At 44.1% G+C, this 14,210-nt stretch overlaps 1 protein-coding gene across 1 annotated transcript in view; it reads right to left on the bottom strand.

Moving 5' to 3' along the window:
* LOC137372732 (KICSTOR complex protein SZT2-like) overlaps nt 1-14,210 on the bottom strand; it is a 284,408-nt gene that overhangs the window by 39,510 nt on the left and 230,688 nt on the right. The window contains exons 63-65 of the mRNA XM_068036900.1: nt 8,455-8,657; nt 6,891-6,963; nt 4,351-4,434 (exon numbers count right to left, since the gene is read on the bottom strand). Coding sequence (XP_067893001.1) covers nt 4,351-4,434; nt 6,891-6,963; nt 8,455-8,657 — 360 coding nt within the window. The remainder of the gene's footprint in view (nt 1-4,350; nt 4,435-6,890; nt 6,964-8,454; nt 8,658-14,210) is intronic.

Below are 14,210 nucleotides of genomic sequence, written 5' to 3'. Positions count from 1 at the left end.
CGACATTTCTGGCTGAAGATGGATGTAAATGCTTCAGCCTTGCCTTTTGCACTGATGTGCTGGGCTCCCCCATCGTTGAGGATGGGAATATTTGTGGAGCGCCTCCTCCAGTTAATTGTTTAATTATCCAAATCAATCACATCTGGATGTGGCAGGACTGCAGAGCATAGATCTGATCCGTTGGCTGTGGGATCACATGGCCTGTCTATCGCATGCTGCTTCCTCTGTTTGGGATGCAAGTAGTCCTGTGTTGTAGCTTCAACAGGCTGACAGCTCATTTTTAGGTATGCCTGGTGCTGCTACTGGCATGCCCTCCTGCACCCTTCATTGAACCAGGGTTGGTCCTCAGGCTTGATGGTAATGGCAGAATGCAGGATATGGCAGGGCATTAGGTTACAGATTGCGGTTGAGTACAATTCTGCTGCTGCTGATTGCCCACAGCACCTCATGGCTGCCCTGTTTTGAGTTGCTAGATCTGTTCGAAATCTATCCCATTTAGCACAGTGGAGGTGCCACACAGCATGATGGTGGGTATCCTCAATGTGAAGACGGGAGTTACCAATACTGACATGGACAGATGCATCAGCGACAGGTAGATTGGTATGGACGAGGTCAAGCAGGTTTTTCACTCTTGGTGGTTCCCTCACTACCTGCTGCAGACCCAGTCTAGCAGCTACATCCTTTAGTACTCGGTCAGTAGAAGTGCTACCGAGCCACTCTTGGTGATGGACATTGAAGGCCCATATTATAGCGTGTGGAACTGTAAGAATCCCAACGCGCGTACTGACCAATGAAGGTAGGTTTGCGATAGACCGTGGTAGAGAACCCCTTAACAGATTTCTCAACTAGTACATCAAGGAAAGGGAGTTCATTTGACTGCTCCCTTTCAAACATGAATTTGAGCGCAGGATGCAGCCCATTAAGACGTGCAAGGAAATTATTACATGCAGCTGCGGATTCAAATGTAGCAAACGTATCATCTACATATCGGAAATATGCAAGAGATAGGTTAGGTGTCATTCACTCAAAGACAGGTTTCTCATGGAACCCAACAAAGATGTTTGTGAGAGCTGGGCCTAGAGGGGATCCCATGGCAGCACCATCTATTTGGGCAAGGTACAGGTCATATCCAACCAGCCCATGCTTGCAAAACTCAAAACACAGTGTCCAACATTAGATGTGATTCTGCAACTGGACAACATTTGCTAAATATTCCACAGTGTGCTAAGAATTACGCTGAAAACCAATTTAAGATTATCAGTAGGGCTCGCAGTGGGGCACATTTGCGCGTATTGGAAGCTACATATATTAATACACAGGGCCCTGTTCTTTGTATACAGAAAGAATATGTACACACATTGCGCCTGTTCCAGCTGAACAAAATAAGTGACGGCCATTCGTTGGTCATTCCTCAGGGCAATGCCTTGACCAATCAGAGTCAAGCTGCCTAGTTTAAATTTCGTACAAAGCTTGGCAGTTAACTGTCAGTCACCGGCAACTGGTTCATTCGCCATGGCAACGCCTCTACCAGAGTTCACTTGCCAACCAATCAGCACTCTCTTCTCATGCAGTATAAGTTGTTGTTTTCCGCTACATTGGTTATTCTTGCGTATGAGTGCAAGACAAAAAGCTTCACCAACATGTCTCTATTTTCAACAATTCTCAAGTTCTGTACTACCAAATGACTAAAAATTTACTTAACATTAACCTCCTCATAGATAAACTCTGGATTAACAGCATGGGTGGCGTCAATTTATATTGAATGACTAATCCCTTCATTAGTATATTTTTCATCTGTTTGCTAAGGAGATATAAAGATAGTCGGGAACTAGCTTTTTTAATCACATAATTTTTTGTTAACATGATCAAATGAAGGAAAACACACATGCCATGCAATACTATTTAAATGCCAGTTTACGTGATCCGGAAGTATGCCTTAAATGGTGGAGTACATTAGGTATTGTGTTGAAGTTTATCACCATTTGCACTTATATAGTGACTTTGCATTGTTTGCTCTCTATTCCAGTACCACCAGAATTAAAGCTTTTTTTGATAGGCCTTCACTGGTCCCATTGAAACTTACAAAATTCTTACAAGGTGCGACAGGGTAGATGTGGATCGGATGTTTTCTCTGACTGGTGAGTCTAGAACAAGGGGACACAGTCTCAGAATAAGGGGTAGACCATTTAAGACTGAGATGAGGAGGAATTTCTTTACTCAGAGGATGGCGAATCTGCGGAATGCTCTACCCCATAGGGCTGTAGAAGTTCAATCATTGAGCATGTCCAAGTCAGAAATCGATAGATTTCTGGATATGAATGACATCAAGGGATATGGGGATAGTGGGGAAAAATGGAGTAGAGGTAGATGATCAGCATATAAAAACAAGAAATGCTGAAAATGCTCAGCAGGTCTGGCAGCATCTGTGGAGAGAGAAGCAGAGTTAACGTTTCAGGTCAGTGACCCTTCATCAGAACCATCAGTGAAGGGTTCTGATGAAGGGTCACTGACCTGAAACATTAAGTCTGCTTCTCTCTCCACAGGTGCTGCCAGACCTGCTGAGTATTTCCAGCATTTCTTGTTTTTATTTCAGATTTCCAGCATCTGCAATATTTTGCTGTTATTTTTGATGATAAGCATGATCTGTTTGAATGGTGGAGCAGGCTCGATGGGCTGATTGGCCTACTCCTATTTCCTATAATCCTCTGTTATAGGGGACAGATGGGCCCACAGAACGCATCCTATTTTGGGGACCCCATATCTGCCACCAGGAAAACGGATACTTCCTCTCACTCAGTGTACCAGCTGGCAAATGTGATCGTGTTTTGGGCAGATGGATGTTCCACCCCAAACAAGACACTGCAGAAACTGGCAGGGAAGACTAGGATCCAGCATACCTGGGTCCTGGGCTAATTCCTGAGCCCTCTGCTGCACTCTTTGCCAGACTTATAGTGGGAATGTGCCAGAAGGCCTCCAGAAATTTGGGCCCAGGATTTTAAACTAATCCACCAGAGGAGAATGAGAATCCAACATAGCTTAGACAGAATGGGGAAGGTGGATGAGTGGGACAGGATATGCATGGTAAAGTTTTGTATCAGTTGGAATTCATGGAGGATAGAGGATAGATGACTAGCAAGGAGAGCTTTGGAGTATCTGAGTCTGAAAAGCATGTACAAATGTTTCAGTAGTAGAGGGGTAAAGGTAGCATCAGAGGCAGGTGCTGTTGCTGAGGTGAAAGTAGGTAATGTTTAGTTTAGTTTAGTTTAGAGATACAGCACTGAAACAGGCCCTTCGGCCCACCGAGTCTGTGCCGACCATCAACCACCCATTTATACTAATCCTATACTAATCCCATATTCCTACCACATCCCCACCTGTCCCTATATTTCCCTACCACCTACCTATACTAGGGACAATTTGTAATGGCCAATTTACCTACCAACCTGCAAGTCTTTTGGCTTGTGGGAGGAAACCAGAGCACCTGGAGAAAACCCACGCAGACACAGGGAGAACTTGCAAACTCCACACAGGCAGTACCCAGAATTGAATCCGGGTCGCTGGAGCTGTGAGGCTGCAGTGCTAACCACTGCGCCGCCCTAATGTTGTGATGGAAAAAATATGGAACCTGAAATGCAGCTCAGGATCAAACCAAGCTTGTTAACAGTATGATTCAGTCTGAGACACTGGCTGGAGAATGGGATGGAATTAGTGGAAAGGAGAAGAGTTTATGGCAGAGGCCAAAGATAAAGGTTGAGCTGAGGACATTATCATTCATTCAAGACTGGATGTTGGAAAATCAATCAGCAGCACAACCACAGTCTGCGACAGTTAGCCCTTGTGAAGCCATCGAAATAGGAATCTTCTATTACCTAGAGAAACATTTCTGATTATGACTCTCTTTCTGACCTTTATTCAGCACAATTAAAATGCACACCAATACAAGTGGGAAGGATCACCAAGCACAAGGCAAAGGTATTATTATACCACCACAAACAGATCCACAATGCCAGCTTCTTGCGTAATTAACTTATGAGAGACACTTTTAAGCAACCTTTTTCACCTCAATCACACAGCTAAGGAAATATAATGAACTACCTCAGATCAGCAGGACACACAAATGATTCATTTGTTCTACAGGTTATATATCTGACTCTGCACTCACTCATGAGTTATGTCGTCAGACATCACTCAGTAAATCAGTCTGTATATTTCCACTTACCAATGCTTATTTTTTTACTTTTGTAACAGAATGCAATTACATCCCTTCTGCACAAAATAAAATACATTTGTCAGTTGTGAAATATATGAAAGGCGCCTGATATCTTTGCAAGCTCAGCACGTCATCCTTACCTGGAAAGCAAGCTCCATGAGTACAATTCCACCTGGCAGAGCCCTTTGGAGATGGTAGGTCATTACACAGGAGCCATCCGTGCTCTATAATAGATTTCAACACACATATCAAATAATTCAGTTACTGTGAATACTATAACCTTTCGCCACGTGCCTGGGGCTTGACACCAGTGTTGGAACTCTCTTTACACAGTATTATTTTGACAAAAACTGCAGTGACAGCATCACAGAGTGTTTCTGTGATGATGAACCAGTTCTTTCCTTCCACAAAAAGTGCCTCTTTTTCCACTTGCAGAATGGATCATTTAGTTCAGTGAGTTCAACAACTAAGATTGGGAAAAATTCATTCACTGGGAAAGGAGATGAATGTTGACATGTCGACCCATGTTTTAGACACGTGTGTGATGCATACATGGGAAGCACACTGGATAATACTGCAGACCATCCCTCGGCTAACTTGAAAGTTGAAGGCAGGAAATCTATGGGAGGATAACAACACAAAAGCAAAATTCTGCGAATGCTGGAAATCTGAAATAAAAATAGAAAATGCTAGAAATACTCAGCAGGTCAGGCAGCATCTATGAAGACAGAAACAGAGTTCATGTTTTAGGTCGATGACCCTTCATCAGAACCTGATGAAAGATCACTGACCTGCAACATTGGGCTGAATTTTACCAGCCCATTGACGCCGTGAGTCACAGCCGGGGTGCCTGTAGAATTCTGTGGGGAGAGGCCCGCCTCGACCCTGGACGTTGAGACGGACCCGCCACATATTACTGGCGGTGGGCGGGGCAGGGGGGGGCCTCGGTGCGGCCCCGTACGGAGTTCTGAGGCGGGAACATGGTGGAGAGGGGAGAGGAATATAATTTTCAGGCGGGAGGTGAGGGAGTGGGGAAAACACTTTTTATTGGCTGTGGGGATGGTGGGAAGGAGTTGAAGGGCAAATGTTAGAAGGTTGGGGGGGGGAGGGGAAGTTCGGGTTGAGAATAAAGTGAGGTTTGTTCATATTGGGCAATGAAAAGACTATTGGGGGAGTTGGGGAAGGGCCTCCATCACCTAAGTCTTTATTTAATAAAAATTTATTACCTTTAAAAACTTAAATCTCGAAGCCTTTTAAAAATGGCGCCGGCGCCGTGGGTTTGGATGCCATTGCTGGGGATGCAGCAGCCGCCCCCTCTACGTCATCAGGGGTGGCCGCTCCGCCCCCTCTATTGAAATCAGCCCCGACGCATAATATCGCGGGGGCAGTCAGAAGGCTGCCGAGTTCAAAGTGTGCCGCCGCGGAGCAGTAGATGGCACAGCTTTGCAACAGGCTCCCTGCTGACATGAAACCTGCAGAGCACAACTGTCCTTTGGTCACTGCCAGGTAAATGTGCCAGGGGGTCCATGGCATAATGGCATGTGCAGGCAGTCCACTTCTAGTGCCGGCTTATCTTTGTGGCATGCTTCAGTCAGAAGTAGATATTGAAATGAATTATCATTAATTTTAATAATGCTATGACCATGACAGAACTCTGCAACTTGCAATTAAATGTCTTATTACTTCTTGAGCTACAGCAAAAGTTGGCATTGCAAGAATCTCTTTTCATGCTATTTCATTTTAAGTGCTTTTTGTCCTACTGAAGTGTTGTAAATGCCTCAATTACAGTCAGCTTTCCCATTAATTTGCATACATTATTTTTGTTTTAACACAAGCCTATGTTGGCCGAAAAGGTCAGTTCATTTTTTTATTCATTCATGGGATGTGAGTGGCACAAGCAAGGCCAGTATATATTGCCCATCCTTAATTGCCCTTGAGCTGCCTTCTTGAACACCAATGAGTTGCTTAATCGGCCACTTCAGAGGGCAGTTAAGAATCAGCTACATTGCTGTGAGTCATACATAAGCCAGACCAGGTAAGGACAGCAGATTTCCTTCCCTAAAGGACATTAGTGAATCAGATGGGTTTTTACAACAATACAATAGTTTCATGGTCACCGTTACTGATAGAAACCTATTTAATTTAAATTTCCCAGCTGCCATGGCATTTGAACTCACGTCACTGGATTATCAAGCCTCTGAATTACTAGTCCAGTTTGCTACCATGCTCCAGTTGGAGGATCACATGCTGTGTAAAGTGGTAAACAGGATTTCCAGCTATCACTGTATAATCTGTGCCATGGAAGCTTGATACGGAAAAGTCATTTGCCATTTAAGAAATGCAACTATAAAAATTAATCTAATGATTCACAAAGTTTCTAGGAATCAAATACCTGAAGGTTATTTTAAAGATTGCATAGAAGCCTGAATATGACTTGGCAACATTAGTGAATTAAAGTTTTATGAACTCTTATGCTATTTCTCTGTCTGCTATTTTATTTGAAGTGTTAACCTATTTATAATAAGAAGGTGAACACCTGATTTGAAACAGAGAATAGACAATGTCATATGAACTCTTTGAGCATTCATTCACTAATATAGCAATAATAATATTTGGCTTATATGGACAAGGACTCAGCTCTTTGCCATGAACCATTCGCTAAACACTCTCGACTGCTCACCTTTGGACTATCATCACTTTTCTGCTTGTGAATGGATATAGATCGCGAGTCCAGTGGCCGTGTCCGCCCCAAACTGAAAGAAATAAACCCACAAATATGGCCAGGTTATAAATGTTGCAACAAAGTGATCAGTGAAACTGGATGCTGTGGTCCAGCAGTCAGATTTTCTGATTAGTGAAAGTGGAAGATGATTGTTAGGAAAAGTAACTGGCTTGCAACATTTGGAGGAGTGGGTTGAGTTGCTGGAATAAGATTGGTTTGGTCTATCGGCAACTGTGCAGTATGTCTCATCATTGCACACAATTTAATGTTGGTGAGAAGGGGACACACGGAAGCATTGAGTTGTGCAGGAGGCAGGAGTCTTGCTTGATGATTGGATTTGCAACTTTGGGGAAAAAGTGCATTGTGACCATCAGGAGAGGGGGCTGAATGCTATAAAAAGGCAACAGACCATTGGTCACAAATTGGGTATCCAATGAGTCTCCTGGTCTAGTAAATCAAAATCAATCAGGTTATTTAGAAACCACATCAGCTTATGGAGAATATCAGTGGAGGTATTATGAATTGCATCCTTACTAGGTAGATCAAGGTCAACTCATTCATACTTTTAAAAAGGTAGTTTGAAAACATATATGGTAAAGTCTAAATAAATCTTCCTTTCTATTTGGCAGTAGCTATTGCAATTCAAAAACCCAGAGATATAAAAGATCCTGTCCCTCTAGTTAGAGGATATTACCATAAATTAGAGAATGTGTAAGCTATATTACACATACAGGATTTCACAACAGCTAGTGTATAGCAGAAACAGTTAATGATGCCAAAAGCATTTTTGAGTTGAAATAATGGAAACGCTATTTTGGCATTGTGTTGCAATCTAGAACCACAGCTTACAATTCTGTAATACAAATGAGGTCTATAAAACAACAGACATTAGCTTTTACTATTCTCAGAATCTGATGGAGTCCCTGTCGAGTTATTATTTTGTATATATGGGTTGAAAATAGTTTTCAAAGTAACAGTTGGTTGATTTGTTCCTGCTCTCATCTGTTTTCTATATTCCACTCCAAGCATCCTATTTACTGTTAGTAGTGAAAGCATAAGATAACCATATTTAGCTTGCATTTCCAATGTGTGGTAAAAATATTATGAGACTGGAAGGGCCAATGGAAAAAAGCTTTCTTTCAGTTCGTCCTGAGGATATTTACCATCTCACCTAGTTTACTGAATTACCCAACACACTTTTTCATAAATTACTGGGGTAATTTTAGTGCAATGCAGTTTGAAGATATTTACCAACTTCGATATATTATGAGGATAGATACAGTATTGATTAGGTCACATCACAGTAACACTGCAGTGCACTGCAAGGAATTGCATTCACTTGTTTCCATTTAAAGAGTATATTAGCATCGTGGGTAAAACAAAAATATATCAGCTTGTATAATATCGCTCACACTGAATAATATGACTGAGTAGTAGCTTCATTGTTTCAATTGCATGACTTGCACAGAGAAAGCACAGGTGACAATTCGGTTACCTTGCATTAAACTTTTCTTCTTCTTACCTCCTTGTTGGAGAAGGTGGGCGAACCTGCACTAGGATAAAGCCCATGCTTTGTAGGTACTGGATATACTGCTGCATGAATGCATTGGAGATCTCTCCCAGCCACTGCTCCTCCTTCAGTTTAAAAGGCATCGTTTCCACAGAATCACAGCTGTGACTCCGGTCTCTCCCTGATGCAGTTGAGTCACTGGAACGATGACGCTTCTGGGGAGAGGTCAGAAATAATAAGAAATCAGAAAATGTGAAGGCAAGAAAAGATAACTGCAGTTCATCTCTGCATTAAAGTGGACAAAAGCATAAGCATTTAAGTAACGCATTTCAACACTTCGCACCCAATGAAGTACTTTTTAAGTGTAGTCACTGTTGTAATGTAGGGGAAACACAGCAGTCAATTTGCACTTAGCAACGTCCCACAAACATCCATGAAATTAATTGCCAAAAATCTGGTTTGGAGATGTTGGTTCAAGGATAAATATTGGCTAGGAAAGCAGAAAAACTCTCCTGCTTTTCTACAAATCGTGCCATTGGATCTTTCATGTCCATCTGAGAAAGCAGGCAGGGCCTCATTTAAACATCTCATCTGAAATACAGTACCTCTGACAGTGCATTACCGCATCAGTACTACACTGAACCATTAGTTCAGATAATCTTCTCAAGTGTCTAGAATGTAGCTTGAACCTTCAACCTTCTGACTTAAGAGATGAGATTGCTAGCACTAAGCCAAGTTTCACACCCAAAATGCACTATTCCACATTTCTCTGCATTGAACTGCATCTACTTCGTATATGCTCACATCATTAACCAGTGTATATCCTCCTGCAATCTTCCCCCTAATTGAATAGCATTAAGGCAATTCTTCTTATGCCTATGCCCAAATCGGTCACATAATGGAAAACAAAAGAATTTCCAAGAGGAGTACAAAGTGCAGAAGAGCAATAGTAAAAGGGGACTCTATAGTCAGGGGCACAGATAGGCACTTCTGTGGACGTGAAAGAGACTCCAGGAAGGTATGTTGCCTCCCTGGTGCCAGGGTCAAGGATGTCTCTGAACGGACAGAGGGCATTCTGAAGGGGGAGAGTGAACAGCCAGAGGTTGTGGTACACATCGGTACCAATGACATAGGCAGGAAGAGTGATGAGGTCCTGCAGGGGCAGTTTAGGGAGTTGGGTAGTAAGTTTTAAAAAACAGGACCTCTAGGGTTGTAATCTCTGGATTACTCCCTGTGCCACGTGCCAGTGAGGCTAGAAATAGGAAGGTAGTGCAGCTAAACACGTGGCTGAGCAGCTGGTGTAGAAGGGAGGGTTTCAGATATCTAGACAATTGGGCTCTCTTCAGGGACAGATGGGACCTGTACAAGAAGGATGGGTTGCATCTAAACTGGAAGGGCACTAATATCCTGGCTGCAAGATTTGCTAGCGTCACTCGGGAGGGTTTAAACTAGTTTGGCAGGGGGGTGGGAACCAGAGCAGTAGGACAGCTAGTGAAGTAAATGAGGAGGACATAGTAAATAAGGCCAGTACGACTAAGAGGGAGAGCAGGCAGGGAGATGCTGCGGAGCACAGCAGGACTGGTGGTCTGAAGTGCATTTGTTTCAATGCGAGAAGTATAACAGGTAAGGCAGATGAACTTAGAGCTTGGATTAGTACTTGGAAATATGATGTTGTCGCTATTACAGAGACTTGGTTGAGGGAAGGGCAGGATTGGCAGCTAAATGTTCCAGGCTTTAGAAGCTTCAGGCGGGATAGAGGGGGATGTAAAAGGGGTGGGGGAGTTGCATGACTGGTTAAGGAGAATATCACAGCTGTACTGCGGGAGGACACCTCAGAGGGGTCATGCAGCGAGGCAATATGGGTGGAGCTCAGGAATAGGAAGGGTGCAGTCACGATGTTGGGGGTTTACTACAGGCCTCCCAACAGCCAGTGGGATGTAGAGGAGCAGATATGTAGACAGATTTTGGAAAGATGTAAAGGTAACAGGGTTGTAGTGGTGGGTGATTTTAACTTCCCCAATATTGACTGGGACTCAATTAGTGCTAGGGGCTTGGATGGGGCAGAATTTGTGAGGAGCATCCAGGAGGGCTTCTTGAAACAATATGTAGATAGTCCAACTAGGGATGGGGCCATTCTGGATCTGGTATTGGGGAATGAGCCCAGCCAGGTGGTCGAAGTTTCAGCGGGGGAGCATTTCGGGAGCAGTGACCATAATTCCATAAGTTTTAAGGTACTTGTGGAGAAGGATAAGAGTAGTCCTCGGGTGAAGGTGCTAAATTGGGGGAAGGCTAATTATAACATTATTAGGCAGGAACTGAAGAATTTAGATTGGGGGCGGATGTTTGAGGGTAAATCAACATCTGACATGTGGGAGTCTTTCAAAAGTCAGCTGATTGGAATCCAGGACCAGCATGTTCCTGTGAGGAAGAAAGACAAGTTTGGCAAGTTTCGGGAAGCTTGGATAACACGGGATATTGTGAGCCTAGTTAGAAAGAAAAAGGAAGCATCTGTAAGGGCTGGAAGGCTGGGAACAGATGAAGCACTTGAGGAATATAAAGACAGTAGGAAGGAACTTAAGCAAGAAGTTAGAAGGGCTAAAAGGGGTCATGAAAAGTCATTGGCAAACAGGATTAAGGAAAATCCCACGGCTTTTTATAAATATATAAAGAGCAAGGGGGTAACCAGGGAAAGGGTTGGCCCACTCAAGGACAGACATGGGAATCTATGCGTGGAGCCAGAGGAAATGGGTGAGGTGCTAAATGAGTACTTTGCATCAGTATTCACCAAGGAGAAGGACTTGGTGGATGATGAGCCTAGGGAAGGGAGTGCAGATAGTCTCAATCATCTATCAAAAAGGAGGTCGTGTTGGGTGTCTTGCAAAGCATGAAGGTACATCGGTCCCCAGGGCCTGATGGGATCTACCCTAGAATACTGAGGGAGGCAAGGGAAGAAATTGCTGGGGCCTTGACAGAAATCTTTGCATCCTCATTGGCTACAGGTGAGGTCCCAGAGGACTGGAAAATAGCCAATGTTGTTCCTTTGTTTAAGAAGGGTGGTAAGGATAATCCAGGAAATTATAGGCCGGTGAGCCTTACGTCAGTGGTAGGGAAACTATTAGAGAGGATTCTTCGGGACATGATTTACTCCCATTTGAAAACAAACAAACTTATTAGCGAGAGACAGCATGGTTTTGTGAAGGGGAGGTCGTGTCTTACTAATTTGATTGAGTTTTTTGAGGAAGTGACGAAGATGATTGATGAGGGAAGGGCGGTGGATGTTGTCTATATGGACTTTAGTAAAGCCTTTGACAAGGTCCCGCATTTCAGACTGGTGCAAAAGATGAAGTCACACGGGATCAGAGGTGAGCTGGCAAGATGGATACAGAACTGGCTCAGTCACAGAAGACAGAGGGTAACAGTGGATGGGTGTTTTTCCGAATGGAGGGATGTGACTAGTGGTGTTCCGCAGGGATCAGTGCTGGGACCTTTGCTGTTTGTAGTATTTTTAAATGATTTGGAGGAAAATGTAGCTGGTCTGATTAGTAAGTTTGCGGACGACACAAAGGTTGGTGGAGTTGCGGATAATGATGAGGATTGTCAGAGGATACAGCAGGATATAGATCGGTTGGAGACTTGGGCGGAGAAATGGCAGATGGAGTTTAATCCGGAAAAATGTGAGGTAATGCATTTTGGAAGGTCTAATGCAGGTGGGAGGTATACAGTAAATGGCAGAACCCTTAGGAGTATTGACAGGCAGAGAGATCTGGGCGTACAGGTCCACAGGTCACTGAAAGTGGCAACACAGGTGGATAAGGTAGTCAAGAAGGCATACGGCATGCTTGCCTTCATCGGTCGGGGCATAGAGTATAAAAATTGGCAAGTCATGTTGCAGCTGTACAGAACCTTAGTTAGGCCACACTTAGAATATTGCATGCAATTCTGGTCGCCACACTACCAGAAGGACGTGGAGGCTTTGGAGAGGGTACAGAGGAGGTTTACCAGGATGTTGCCTGGTCTGGAGGGCATTAGCTATGAGGAGAGGTTGGAAAAACTCGGATTGTTTTCACTCGAATGACGGAGGTGGAGGGGCGACATGATAGAGATTTACAAAGTTATGAGCGGCATGGACAGAGTGGATAGTCAGAAGCTTTTTCCCAGGGTGGAAGAGTCAGTTACTAGGGGACATAGGTTTAAGGTGCGAGGGGCAAAGTTTAGAGGGGATGTGCGAGGCAAGTTTTTTACACAGAGGGTGGTGAGTGCCTGGAACTTGCTGCCAGGGGAGGTGGTGGAAGCAGATACGATAGCGACGTTTAAGAGGCATCTTGACAAATATATGAATAGGAAGGGAATAGAGGGATATGGGCCCCGGAAGTGCAGAAGGTGTCAGTTTCGGCAGGCATCAAGATCGGCGCAGGCTTGGAGGGCCGAATGGCCTGTACCTGTGCTGTACTGTTCTTTGTTCTTTGAGTACACTACCTGAAACCAGTCACTCCAAATATCATCCATTTACCTCTATTTTTTGCTTTCCCTCCCCTAAGTAATTCTCTATTTATGTAGCTACATACTTTTCAATATCACGTTCCTCATTTTTACAAGTCTATTACTTGGTAGGCCATACTTACTTCATCCACCATAGCACTACATTTAAAAAGCATTTCATTGGTTGTAAAGAGCTCTGGGATTCCCTGAAGATGCGAAATGATCCATAAAAATTGAAGTTGTTTGTTTATTTTATTCAACTATTTACACTGAATTTTCCACACAAAAAAATCAAGCAATCACAGCCTGCCTTTATAAATCCAAGGTAACTATCCCTGATGCGCCCATATGCCTTTCTCAATGTTCAGTAATTTCATCCTATATTATTTCTTCTTCTTCTTTGGCCTCCTTGCCTCGAGAGACAATGGGTAAGTGCCTAGAGGTGGTCAGTGGTTTGTGCAGCAGCGCCTGGAGTGGCTATAAAGGCCAATTCGAGAGTGACAGACTCTTCCAAAGGCACTGCAGATAAAATTGGTTGTCGGAGCTGTTACACAGTTGGCTCTCTCCTTGCACTTCTGTCTTTTTTCCTGCCAATTGCTCAGTCTCTTCTCTCGCCACTCTTTCGCCCCGTCTTTATGGCTGTCCGCCAGCTCTGGCGATCACTGGCAACTGACTCCCATAACTTGTGGTCAATGTCAAAGGACTTCATGTCGTGTTTGCAAATTCTTTAAAGAGGAGACATGGATGGCCGATGGGTCTGATACCAGTGACGAGCTCACTGTACAATGCGTCCTTGGGGATCCTGCCATCTTCCATGCAGCTCACATGGCCAAGACATCTCAAGCACCGCTAGCTCAGTAGGGTGTATATGCTGGGGATGTTGGCTGCCTTGAGGACTTCTGCATTGGAGATACGGTCCTGCCACCTGATGCCAAGGATTCTCCGGAGGCAACGCAGATGGAATGATTTGAGACGTCGCTCTTGGCTGACATACGTTGTCCAGGCCTTGCTGCCGTAGAGCAAGGTACTGAGGACACAGGCTTGAAACACTCGGACTTTTGTGTTCCGTGTCAGTACGCCATTTTCCCACACTCTCTTGGCCAGTCTGGACATAGCAGCGGACGCCTTTCCCATGCGCTTGTTGATTTCTGCATCGAGAGACAGGTCACTGGTGATAGTTGAGCCTAGGTAGGTGAACTCTTGAACCACTTCCAGAGTGTGGTCGCCGATATTGATGGATGGAGAATTTCTGACGCCCTGTCCCATGATGTTCGTTTTCTTGAGGCTGA

The sequence above is a fragment of the Heterodontus francisci genome, chromosome 8 (assembly GCF_036365525.1).
Source record: "Heterodontus francisci isolate sHetFra1 chromosome 8, sHetFra1.hap1, whole genome shotgun sequence".
Taxonomy (NCBI): Eukaryota; Metazoa; Chordata; class Chondrichthyes; order Heterodontiformes; family Heterodontidae; genus Heterodontus; species Heterodontus francisci.
Note: the sequence above shows the minus strand (reverse complement) of the source record. Positions and strands in the feature narration are given on the sequence as shown.